Consider the following 13,098-nt stretch of genomic DNA (forward strand, 5'->3'; position numbering starts at 1 on the left):
GGTATTTTGCAGGTGAATTCCTGCAGTGCATCTTGTTGATGGTATACACTGCTGCTACTGTGCATCGGTGGTGGAGGGGGTTAATGTTTGTGGATGTGGTGCCAATCAAGTGGGCTGCTTTGTCCTGGATCGTGTCAAGCTTCTTGAGTGTGGTTGGACCTGCACTCATCCAGGCAAGTGAGGAGTATTCCATAACTCCTGACCTGTGCCTTGTAGATAGTGGACAGGCTTTGGGGAGTCAGGAGGTGAGTTACGCGTTGCACGATTCCTAGCCTCTGACCTGCTCTTGTAGCTATAGTATTTATATGGCGAGTCCAGTTCCGTTTCTGGTCAATGGTAACCCCCAAGATGTTGATAGCGGGGGATTCAGTGATGGTAATGTCATTGAACATCAAGGGTCGATGGTTGGATTCTCTCTTGTTGGAGATAGTCATTGCCTGACACTTGTTTAGTGTGAAGGTTACTTGCCATTTGTCAGCTGGATATTGTACAGGCCTTGTTGTATTTGGACATGGACTGCTTCAGTATCTGAGGAGTAGCGAATGGTGCTGAACATTGTGCAATCATCAGTGAACATCCCCACTTCTGACCTTATGATGGAAGGAAAGTAATTGATGAAGCAGCTGAAGATGGTTGGGCCTAGGACACTATCCTGAGGAACTCCTGCAGTGATGTCCTGGAGCTGAGATGACTGACCTCCAACAACAACAACCATTTTCCTTTGTGCTAGGTATGACTCCAACCAAGGGAAAGTCATCCCCCTGATTCCCATTGACTCCAGTTTTACTGGGGCTCCTTGATGCCACACTCGGTCAAATGCTGCCTTGATATCAAGGGCCGTCACTCTGACCTCACATAATGTGACCATTACGATGGCAGAAGAGACATTCAATTCTTCTAAATTGTTGTTTGTTTGCAGGCTGCCTGGTTCCATTTCTGTCATTATTATTGTAAGTTTTCTCTGTTAACCCATTGCTTTTTGCTGGTCTGTTAATGGTGGTTGTTTCCCGCCTTTCCCCGGAGCCCTGCACTTTCGCACTATTTCTAACTGGTGCTTCCCTCCCGACACGAAGGACGGCGTCATTTTGTGCTCCCTTGATTGCTTCTGAATCCCCGACTGCACTCTCCATTGCGAGCACCAACTCCAGCGCCTTGCTGAAGTCTAAATTCATTTCTGTCAACAACCTGTTTTGCACGGCGTCTTCATTAATCCCACACACTAATTGGTCTCTTAACATGTCGTAAATCAGCGTCCCGAACTCTCAGCGCTCTGTCAATTGTTTTAAGGCTGCTACATAGCAAGTGACCGTCTCTCCAGGGGCACGATACCTCAAATTAAATTTAAAACGCTGCATAGTTACCAAGGGTTTGGGCTGAAAGTGGCTTTTCACTCAATTTGCCAACTCATCAAAGCTCTTGAAATCTGGGGCGTTGGGTGCTGTTAGGCCACGAATTAGGCTATACGTTTTACTGCCACATGTCGATAAGAGGATCTCTCACCTATTCTTCTCCCCCTAAATGTTGTTGGCTAAAATCAATATAATGTGACCAGTTATCTCGGTGGACTGATCAAACGGATCGATGCCAAACTGCGGCATACTGGAGGGAGATAACTCCGACAACTAAGATGAAGGCTGTACTTACAATCGCCTGCAAGGTGTGGCTGATCTACTTCTGTTTAATTCCTGCGGCTTTCCTTGGTGTCGTTGACTGGCCGCGTTTTGCCTCGTTGCCAATTGTTATGTTCCTTCTATCAGGTTGCTTTGTTCAGCGAACACGGTTGCACGCCTATTTACTGATGAGTGAGTTGGTAATCAAGATGATGTAGATGAGGAGACCATTGTAAAATGAAGCATATGCTGTTTGTTCACATAAGTAATGGAGCACTAAAACGTGTGCTTCTCAGACCCAAACCCATTCTAAAACTACTAATTAACAATGTAGCCCATGCTACACATCAATTGGGTAATGCAATCACATGGTCAATCTGCTTGCCTTCTCTTAAAAGGTATTGCACCTCAGATTACGACAAGTTTCCTATCTCTTGAAGATTGCTCGTTCTGTGCAGGGGTGGCCTTTAAACATAGCTCCTGGTTTATTGAAGACCTGAGATCACAGTGGGGCGGGGGAATCAGAGGCTGCCGTGCCAGCGATCCAGTGTAAAACCCGTGCCTCTCAAGTGGCACAAGATACAGCAGAAAAAGCTGCCTTTGCTTTCAGTGGGTCACATGCTGATTTCCCCGCCTGATATTGGACTTTGCCAATTTCTGGAATGATTCTGCCCATAGAGTATAAGACCAAGGAAGTTGTGTTGAAATTATATAAGGCACCAATTTGGCTTCAGCTGGAGTATTGCATCCAGTTCTGGGTGCTGCACTTTAGGAAGGATGTGAAGGCACTGGAGGGTGTGCAGAAAAGATTCATGAGAATGGTTCCAGGGATGAGAAACTTCAGCTATGAAGCTAGATTGGAGAAGTTAGGGCTGTTTTCCGTAGAGGAAAGAAGGCTGAGAGGAGATTTGATAGAGGTATTCAAAATCATGACGGGTCCGGACAGAGGAGATAGGGAGAAACTGTTCCCACTCGTGAAAGGATTTCCAATGAGAGGGCACAGATTTAAAGCCATTCACAAAAGTAGCAAAAGCAATATGAGAAAAGACTTTTGCACGCTGTGTGTAGTTAAGGTCAGGAATGCACTGCACTGTGGTGGAGGCAGTTTCAATCAAATCATTCAAAAGGGAACTAGACTTTTGTCTGAAAAGAAAAAAAATGTGCAGGATTACAGTGAGAAGGCGGGAGAATGGCACCAAGGGAACTGCTCATTCGAAGAGCCGATGCAGACACAAAGGTCTCAGTGGCCTCCTCCTGTGCTCTAACAATTCTGTGATTCTGGGATGTGAATGGTGTTATATCATTGCAAGTCTTTCTTTCTTTGAGTTCTGCATCTAAACCATCAAAGCATGCTTACAATTGGATAATCTCCTATCCTTCTTACTTCCATGTAGTTTCTATGGCTCTTGACAGTGCATTTTTTGCTTACATTTCAAAGGAGACTCTTTCTACAGCCATTTAAAGTTAAGGGACTTTGTGGTTCTGTCCAATTGAACAAGATGGTTTTGAGAAAAGTTGGAAGATTTTAAACTTTTTGTTTTTCTGTTATCTTAGAGATTGAAAATATACCGTAATCCAAAACTAATGGAAATCTCTGATTAGATATCAGAACATATTCTCTTTTGCGCGCTAGTAATTTTTAATGGTTTGGACCTATGGACCATTGTGATTGAATACTCTCCACTTGCCTGGATGAGAGTGGCTCCAACAACATTCAGGAAGCTCAACACCATCCAGAACAAAGCAGCCCACCTAGTTGGCACCCCGTCCACCACCTTAAACATTCACTCCCTCTACCACTGGTGCACAATGGCAGCAGTGTTTACCATCTACAAGATGGAGCAACTTGCCAAGCTGCTTTTGACAGCACCTTCGAAACCTACAACCTGGACAACCTCGAAGGACAAGGGCAGTAGATGCATGGGAACACCGCCACCTGCATGTTACCCTCCAAATCACATACCATTCTGACTTGAAACCATATTGCCGTTCCTTCATCATCATTGGGTCAAAATGCTGGTACTCTTTCCTTAACAGCATTGTAGGGTGTACCTGCACCAGATGGACTACAGTGGTTCAGTTAGCGATGGACAACAAATGCTAATCTTGCCAGCGATGCTCACATCCCATGAATGAATAAAAAAACAATCATGATGAATAGAATGCTTCTGATAAGCTGTGACTTGCTCAATTAGTAAAACTTTACACTGAGCTATCTGAAGTACCTTAGGGACAACCCCAGTTAAACAACAGCATGAGAACAATACTAACCTGCTCCAGTTGACCTTGGTGAGATTTCAAATTTTCTGAAATGTTATGCATTCTTTCTAATGATTCTTCAAACTGGTCCAGTTCAGTAGCCTGAACAAAAACAGAGTGAGATACCTTGGCGCATCTGAAATAAACACAGCTACAGTCTTCTAAGCATGCGATAGTAACAGCCTCACTTTCAGCTTTCTCAATGTTGTTTTACGTCTGCATGCCACTTTATCCTGTTCTGTTGAAAACAATACTGTGCGACAGTTTGGAAGTTTCCTGCAGGTGTCCCTGTATCAATGAGTGAGTAACAGGTTCTGTGGAAATTGTATGCTGTACAACACAATAATGAGTAGAGACGCAGTGCAGAGCCAGCCAAATGTGGGCTAAAAGAATTGAAAGTAGCAAATATTTATATTTGATTTCATAGTTTCCATTACTGGACAAAAGGTAACTTGTATCAAGTTCCTCACTCCACTATTTTAATGGGGCTGTGATTGTTTTCTTTCTGTCACAGCTCATATGGGGTTAAAAACCAGGATCATGCACAGAAAATGGCCCTTTTTATTTTTATATACAATTGCCCCAATACGGGGCAATTGTATATAAAATATATCTGGCAAGATATCTGATGGATGGGCCAAGTTATTCATTTTAAATAAGAGCACCTGATGGAAAATCCTAGTTTGAATGTCACCAATCCAGCTTCTGCCCTTCTCACAGCACTAAGATTGCCCTGGCCAAAGTCACAAATGACATCCTTTGTGATTGTGGCCATAGTCCATTATTCCACCTTGTCCTTCCTGACCTGTCTGCAATAACTGATCCAGATGACCAAACCATCCTTCTCCATCATCTCTCTTCCACTATCAATCTTCATGAACCTGCCCTTGCATGGTTCTATTCCAGTTTGTCTGAGCACAGCCAACCCATCTCTAGTAATAGTTTCTCCTCATGCCTTGACTCCATCAGAATTTTCCTAGGATCTACCCCTGATCCATTTGCTTCTTAACCCGTTTGTCACCCCCTTGCTGACATCATCTGCATGGGCAAACTCAATTTCCACATGTATGCTAATGACCCCAACCCTACCTCTCCACTACTTCTCTCTGCTCCATGACCTACTGTCAGACTGACTGGACCAACATCAAAGCTTATCACCACTTTCTCGAACTGAACTGGATTTTGTGTTTGATCCCTGAATTCAATACAAATTAGTCGTAAGACAGGAAGAGGTATAGAAATAAGGGCTCATCTATACGAGTGGTCTGAAACACTGGGTTCCAAGAAAATATCTGGGGTAAAAATACAAAAGAAAAAGTGAGACATGCACTAATTAACTTAAGATAAAATACTAAGTATTGTAGGATGTCTTTGTCAAATGTAATTCATACCCCAATAAAATTTCCTTGTTTGTAAGTATATTTTGTTGTAAATACAGGAGTAGAAATTCTGCAAGGGATCATTAACCTCTTCCCCATAATTTGGTGGAAAATTGACAGAAGCCCTGAAGAAAGTGCATAAATATTTTAGTGGAAAAGTGGCAGGTATTCCTGAAGAAATCCCGGGTGGAAGACTTTTCTGTTTGATCATTACTACTTGATGGTTTAAAGGTATGGTTTGAAAGCACAATTATTTTTTTATCTCTCTTTGCTTTGAAAATGCAATTTATTTCTGAGTATAGACCAGCCGAGGGATATTCAATTAGTTTGAAAACAGATCTGCTTATCAGAAATGTCAGAGAGCTTTGGGTCTGGAATCCATCATACCCTAAATTATTCATCCTTGATCACTGTACAAGGACAAACACAGAGAAAGCAGTAATGTATTTGTCATCATACCTGATAAGAAATAGGAGCAGGAGGAACGTACAGCTCCTTGAGCTTGCCCCTCCACTCAATAAGATCCTGGCTCATTTTATCTTGGCTTTAACTCCAATTGCCTGCCTGTTCCCAATAACCCTTGACTCCAGTATGATCTGATGGTAATGCAGAAACCAGCAAGGTCTGTTAGTTTAATAATCTATCAGTGTAATACAGGATATTAGTGTTCTTTATGGTGTAACTGGTGGTGTCTGCCTCTTATATGCCTAGCAAGAGTTATTTCCTTCCTAACCACCACCTACAACTGTAGGTGCATTATCAGTTGCCAGTCATATAGGGAAAGGAAACACTTTTTAAGAGAGATTTAAAAATGGCTCAAGGTGTGTTCAACATTATGCATTTTTTGCCTAGCGGTGAGAATCAATCCCCGAATCACTCACATATTTTTATCTTTTTGTTTAAATTACGCATGCCATGTATAATTGATTTCAATCTTTGTGTATGGTTCTTACTGTATTGGTATTTCAGTGAAGAGAACTCTTATTAGGATGGGACTTCTTTTTAGAAAATTATGTAGTGTTATTGCAAAGCATTTTTACAAAAGAGATGTGAGAGTGAATGCAGTTTGAGGGTAGTGACCTAGGTGTGGTTCAGAGCACCAGACTAATCCATGCGACGAACTATGTCTTCAAAGTTGCAATGGTGAGCTTGCTGGTAAAACTGATGGAAGAATGAATCTCCTTATGGTGGTGCTCTGCTGATATTTTCAGGCCATCTACAGTTGTTATAAGCCATGGCTGTAACCCTGCTCTCACAAGATCCAGCGAGAAATCCAGCTCGGTAAAAATCCAGGAATTCCCCTCCTAACAGCACTGTGGGTGTACATACACCACATAAATTGCAGCGGTTCAAGATAGTGGCTCACCACCACATTCGCGAGAGGAATTAAGGATGGGTAATAAATACTGGCCTAGCCAGCATCCCATAAAAGAATTTTTAAAAATTGCCTTTCTGATTGAAAGATCAGTCACAAGTGGACAGTTACTAATATGAAGGTATCCTGTCAGCTGCCGTGTGAGTATTTACTTTCATAATGTGATGTTACAATTTACAAAGGAACTGGTCATTCAATGATTGGAATCCATTCCTGGGAATTGATGACTCCTTGCACTGTGTTGAATCTTGTCAATGGGTAAATTGCACTACATTGTCATGTTGCCACCAATTTTCCATGGTGATGATCTGGCTTGCACTAACAAGAATTACATCCGTGACTTTTAGCCTTGGAAAAGCCACAATTTATTCCAGTTAACCATCGGGAAGACGGTAACCATTGTCTTTAGCTCCCATCACAAACTCCAGAACTTGCTATGAATTCTGCCTTTGTCAGACTTGACTATTCCGATGGCCTTCTAACTAACCTCCCTTCCTCCAGCCTCCAGAAACTTTAGTTCATCAAAAACTCTGCCACCGTATCCTATCATTCGTAACTCATTTCATGACTTCACTCCTTCCTGTCTGATTTAACCTTCTACAGTCCGACAGCCAGCATCCCCTATTAACCCCACCCTCCACTGCAAACTTTCCATTCCCCTGACTCTGGCTTTTATACATTTCCCCCTCTCTTTGTTCCATCTTCAGTAATCTATGCCCCGTGTTCTATCATTCCTACCCTAAACCACTTCTTTAAAACTCACCTTTTCAACAAGCTATTGGTCACCTACTTCTTGGTTAACTTGCAGGTTGAGTCGGTAGTTAGGAAGGCAAATGCAATGTTGGCATTTATTTCGAGAGGACTGGAATATAAAAGCAGGGATGTGCTGCTGAGGCTTTATAAGGCTCTGGTCAGACCACATTTAGAATATTGTGAGCAATTTTGGGCCCCGTATCTCAGGAAGGATGTGCTGGCCCTGGAGAGGGTCCAGAGGAGATTCACGAGAACGATCCCAGGGATGAAAGGCTTAACATATGAGGAATGTTTGAGGACTCTGGGTCTATACTCGATGGAGTTTAGAAGGATGAGGGGAGATCTGATTGAAACTTACAGAATATTGAAAGGCCTGGATAGAGTGGACATGGGGAAAATGTTTCCATTAGTAGGAGAGACTAGGACCCGAGGGCACAGCCTCAGAGTAAAGGGAAGACCTTTTAGAACAGAGATGAGGAGAAACTTCTTTAGCCAGAGAGTGGTGAATCTATGGAATTCATTGCCACAGAAGGCTGTGGAGGCCAGGTCATTGAGTGTATTTAAGACCGAGATAGATAGGTTCTTGATTGGTAAGGGGATCAAAGGTTACGGGGAGAAGGCGGAAGAATGGGGATGAGAAACTTATCAGCCATGATTGAATGGCGGAGCAGACTCGATGGGCCGAATGGCCTAATTTCTGCTCCTATGTCTTATGGTCTTATGGTCTTTGGCTTAGCGACCATCTTTTACTGATTATGCCTCAGTGAAGCAGTTTGGGATATATTTGTACATTGAAGGTGCTATATAGATGCGAGTTGTTCCATTGCCTTGCTATAAGTATCTGTGTAATGCCAATTCAAAAATATTACTGATGTCCTGAGAGCTAGTCAAGGACAATTCCAAAATATAAAACTTCAGGGTGATGGTCACTTTGATGGACAAATCCGTTGGAGTCTACAATAGGGTGGACTGCGGGTCGGATTGCAGCATATGGCATTGTCCATTGATGGTTTCATTTGAAGACTCCCCACACACAGCTGCTGTATGTTATTGAGTGAGATTATCAGAAACTTGGTGCTAAACACCTCCTGTGGTGCTTGATTCTGTATGTTCCTCCTGCTTTTTCTCCAAAGAGCAAAGATAGCAAGGTATTGCTAATGATAAACCCATGAGGCTGAATTTAACAGGACACCATGGTCCCTGCACCCCCAGCTAAAAGGTCAGGGGGAAGCCCACCCATGATCTTGATGGCTACCTTGCAGGAATTTAATGCTGGGAGCAGCATTAATTGCTTTAAAATGAGATTTCTGGCCCTATCTCAGAAGGAAGTTCCGCCTTACAGAGCTGTCAGTCAATCAGATGGCCGGTGGTTCTGTAGTCTCAGCAGCACAACCTGGGAGTGGTGGCCACTGCTAGGACCACAGGCCGTCCCATCATGCCGAGAAGTCCGTGTAAATCTGGAGCCAAGGGCCTTAGTGAGGCGGGTTGGGGGAGCCAGGTTCAAGGGGCCAAAGGGGAGGGTTAAAGGTGGGCATGGCTTAGTGGTAGGTGCCTCTGATGGGCCCAGGAATACCCAAAGGAGGATGCCCCCAACCCCCACCACTCCCACGTTCCTATCAGCAGCTCATGCAGCTAAAGCTGCTGAGCTTTCTGGATGACATGAGCCCCCACACTGCTTACGTTGGGTATAATATCAGCGGCGGTAGGATCAGGCCCTTTAAGTAGCCATTAATTGACCACTTAATGGCTGGAATAGGCCCAAGAAGTGGGCAGGCCACCTCATGGCGGCGGGGGGTGGGGCGGGAGTGGCTTGTGCAAAAATTGGGAGAGCTGCCTCACGGACCAGATATGCTCACAGAATCATACCTTACTGATAATGTCCAAGACACCCCCATCACCATCCCTGGGTATGTCCTGCCCCACCGACGGGACGGAACCACCAGAGGTGGCAGCACAGTGGTGTACTGTCGGGAATGAGTTACACTGGGAATCTTCAACATCGATTCCGGACCCCATGAAGTCTCATGGCATCAGGTCAAACATGGAGAAGGAAACCTTCTGCTAATTATCATATACCACCTCCCCCCCACCCCGTCCCACCCTCAGCTGATGAATCAGTATTACTCTATGTTGAACCCTAATTGGGGAAAGCACTGAGGGTGGCAAGGGTGCAGGATATACTCTGGGTGGGGGACGTCAATGTCCATCATCAAGACTGGCACTGTTGCACAACTGCTGACCGAGCTGGCCGAGTCAGCTAGCTGAGGGAACCAACAAGTGGGGAAAACATACTTGACCTTATCCTCACCAAACTACCTGCTGCAGATGCTTCTGTCCATGACAGTATCGGTAGGAGTGACCACCGCACAGTCATTATGAAGACGAAGTCCCATCTTCACAATGAGGATACACTCCATCATGTTCTATGGCATTTCCACCATACTAAATGGAATGGACTTCAAACGGATCTAGCAACTCAAAACTGGGCATCCATGAGGTGCTATGGGCCATCAGCAGCAGCAGAATTGGACTCGAACACAATCTGTAACCTCATGGCTTGGCATATCCCCCACTCTACCACTACGCCAGGGGATCAACCCTGGTTCAATGAAGAGTGCAGGAGGGCATGCCAGGAGCAGCACCAGGCCTACATAAAAATTAGGTATAAACCTAGTGAAGCTACAACTCAGGACCAGTTGCGTGCCAAGCAGCAAAAGCAGCATGACATAGACAGAGCTAAGCAATGCGACAACCAAGGATCAAATCTAAACTCTGCAGTCCTGCCACATCCAGTCATGAACGGTGGTGGACAATTAAACAACTCACTAGCGGAGGAGGCTCCACAAATATCCCCATTCTCAATGATGGAGGAGCCCAGGACATCAGGGCAAAAATAAGGCTGAAGCATTTGCTACAATCTGCAGCCAGCAATGCCGAGTAGATGATCCATCTCGGCCTCCTCCAGGGTTCCCCAGCATCACAGATGCCAGACTTCAGCCAATTCGATTCACGCCACATGATGTCAAGAAATGGTGAAGGCACTGGATACTGCAAAGGCTATGGGCCCTGAAAATATTCCGGCAATATTACTGAACATTTGTGCTCCAGAACTTGCCACACCCCTAGCCAAGCTGTTTCAGCCCAGCTACAACACTGGCATCTACCCGACAATGTGGAAAATTGCCCAGGTATGTCCTGTACACAAAAAAAAGGACAAATCTAACCCGGCCAATTACCGCCCCATCAGTCTACTCTCAATCATCAGTAAAGTGATGGAAGGGATCATCAACAGTGCTATCAAGCGGCACTTGCTTAGCAATAACCTGTTCACTTACGCTGAGTTTGGGTTCCTTCAGAGTCACTTAGCTCCTGACCTCATTACAGCCTTGGTTCAAACATGGGCATTAGAGCTGAACTCCAGAGGTGAAGTGTGAGTGACTACACTTGACATCAAGGCAGCATTTGACTGAGTGTGGCATCAAGGAGCCCTAGCAAAACTGGAGTCAATGGGATTCAGGGGGAAAACTCTCCACTGGTTGGAGTCATACCTAGCACAAAGGAAGATGGTTGTGGTTGTTGGAGGTCAGTCATTTCAGTCCCAGCACATCACTGCAAGGGTAGTGTCCTCATGGTAGTGTCCTAGGCCCAACCATCATCAGCTGCTTCATAAGGTCAGGGGTGGGGGTGTTCACTGATGATTGCACAATGTTCAGCACCATTCATGACTCCTCAGACACTGAAGCAGCCCATGTCCAAATACAGCAAGACCTGGAAAATATCCAGGCTTGAGTTGACAAGTGGCAAGAAACTTTTGTGCCACACAAGTGCCAAGCAATGACCATCTCTTGCAAGAGAGAATCCAACCATCGATCCTTGACATTCAATGGCATTAACATCACTGAACCCCCCCACTATCAACATCCTGGGAGTTACAATTGACCGGAAACCGAACTGGACCAGCCATATAAATACTGTGGCTAAAAGAACAGGTAAGAGGCTAGGAATCCTGCAGTGAGTCACTCAAATCCTGACTCCCCAAAGCCTGTCCACCATCTACAAGTTACAAGCCAGAAGTGTGATGGAATACTCTCCGCTTGCCTGGATGAGTGCAGCTCCAACAACACTCCAGAAGCTTGACACCTTCCAGGACAAAGCAGCCCACATCCCAAACATTCACTCCCTCCACCACCAACACACAGTAGCAGCAATGTGTATCATCTCCAAAATGCACTGCAGGAACTCACCAAGGCTCCTTAGGCAGCTTCTTCCAAATCCATGACCGTTGCCATCTAGCAGAACAAGGGCAGCGGATGCATGGGGACATCACCACCTGGAATTTTCCCTCCAAGCCACGCACCATCCTGACTTGGAAATATATCACTGTTCTTTCATTGTCGCTGGTCAAAATCCTATAACTCCCTCCCTAACAGCACTGTGGGTGTACCTACACCACAAGGACTGCAGCGGTTTAAGAAGGCAGCTCACCACCATCTTCTTAAAGGAAATTAGGGATGGACAATAAATGCTGGCCCAGCCAGCAATGCCCACATCCCATTAGTGATTGAGAAAAAAGCATAATTTCAAAATTTATGAATGAGACAAAACTTGGAAGTATTGTGAACAGTGAGGAGAATAGTAATAAACTTCAAGTGGACATAGACTGGTGGAGTGGGCGGACAAGTGGCAGATGAAATTTAATGCAGAAAAATGTGAAGTGATTCACTTTGAAGGGAAGAATGAGGAAAGGCAATATAAATTATAGGTTACAATTCTAAAGGGGGTTGCAGGAGCAGAGAGGCCTAGGGTCATATGCGCACAAATCAGTGAATGGTCCAGACCTGCAGTGCATTGCTTGAAAATGTTGTGGAGGCAGATTAAATTGAGGCCTTCAAAAGTAAATTGGATAATTATCTGATGAGAAAAACTTTGCAGGGCTACGGGGAAAAGGCAGCAGAGTGCGATAAGGTGAGTTGCTCTTTTAGAAAGTAGGCACAGACATGGTGGGCTGAATGGCCTACTGTAACTGCAATCATTCTATGGCAAGGATTTAATGTGGGCGAAGGGAGTCTCACCCTCTGGGTTGGTGAACCGGTGAGAGCCCCGCGTTGTTTTTCTCCGTGAGGCACCATGTTATTTGATTCCAATCAAGCACTTACTGGGCAGTCTCGTGCCTCCCATCCAATTAAGCCCCAGTAGGGTGGAGGTCTTGCCCCCGAGAGCTACTGGCCAATCAGAAGCCGCCAGCTCTCCAGTACCTCTCCAGTGGGGCCAGGAGGAGGGATCGATGACAGAGCTGAGTGTGGATGGTTTGCGATCATGAGAAAGGGGTCGCAAGCGGAGAGGAGCGTCATAAAGCAAGGGCAAGGCGGTAGCTTTCTGCACCCATCGCCCCCAACCTACCCAATACCATGTCCATTGATCGGGCACAGAGTACCTGAGAACAATGGGCGCCCACCACCCCACCCCTCCCCAGTAGGCTGCAAACAATCCTGACAGGGTTTTCTGGGCTCAGAAAAAGTCCTTTTCCCACTGCTGGTTGAATACCAACGGGGGTGGGATAAAGGCTCTTAGTGGCTAATTAAGGTCCTCGTTTGACCTCTGGGTGGGAAGCCTGACCATAAGCCCTCTCTCCCTGGTCTTGATTGGAGGGAGGAGGGGGGCAGTAGGATCTCCACCCCATACCCTCCCACCCAATCACATGACCCTCCCCCTCTGAACTCAT

The 13,098-nt window shown here is 45.3% G+C and overlaps 1 protein-coding gene across 3 annotated transcripts in view; it reads right to left on the reverse strand.

The window, feature by feature from the left end:
• LOC144681475 (EF-hand calcium-binding domain-containing protein 14-like) overlaps nucleotides 1-13,098 on the reverse strand; it is an 83,994-nt gene that overhangs the window by 15,319 nt on the left and 55,577 nt on the right. For all 3 annotated transcript variants that reach the window (XM_078543111.1, XM_078543103.1, XM_078543094.1), the window contains one exon: nucleotides 3,882-3,971. In XM_078543111.1, coding sequence (XP_078399237.1) covers nucleotides 3,882-3,971 — 90 coding nt within the window. The remainder of the gene's footprint in view (nucleotides 1-3,881; nucleotides 3,972-13,098) is intronic.

The sequence above is a fragment of the Cetorhinus maximus genome, chromosome 1 (genome assembly GCF_964194155.1).
Source record: "Cetorhinus maximus chromosome 1, sCetMax3.hap1.1, whole genome shotgun sequence".
NCBI classification, from domain to species: domain Eukaryota; kingdom Metazoa; phylum Chordata; class Chondrichthyes; order Lamniformes; family Cetorhinidae; genus Cetorhinus; species Cetorhinus maximus.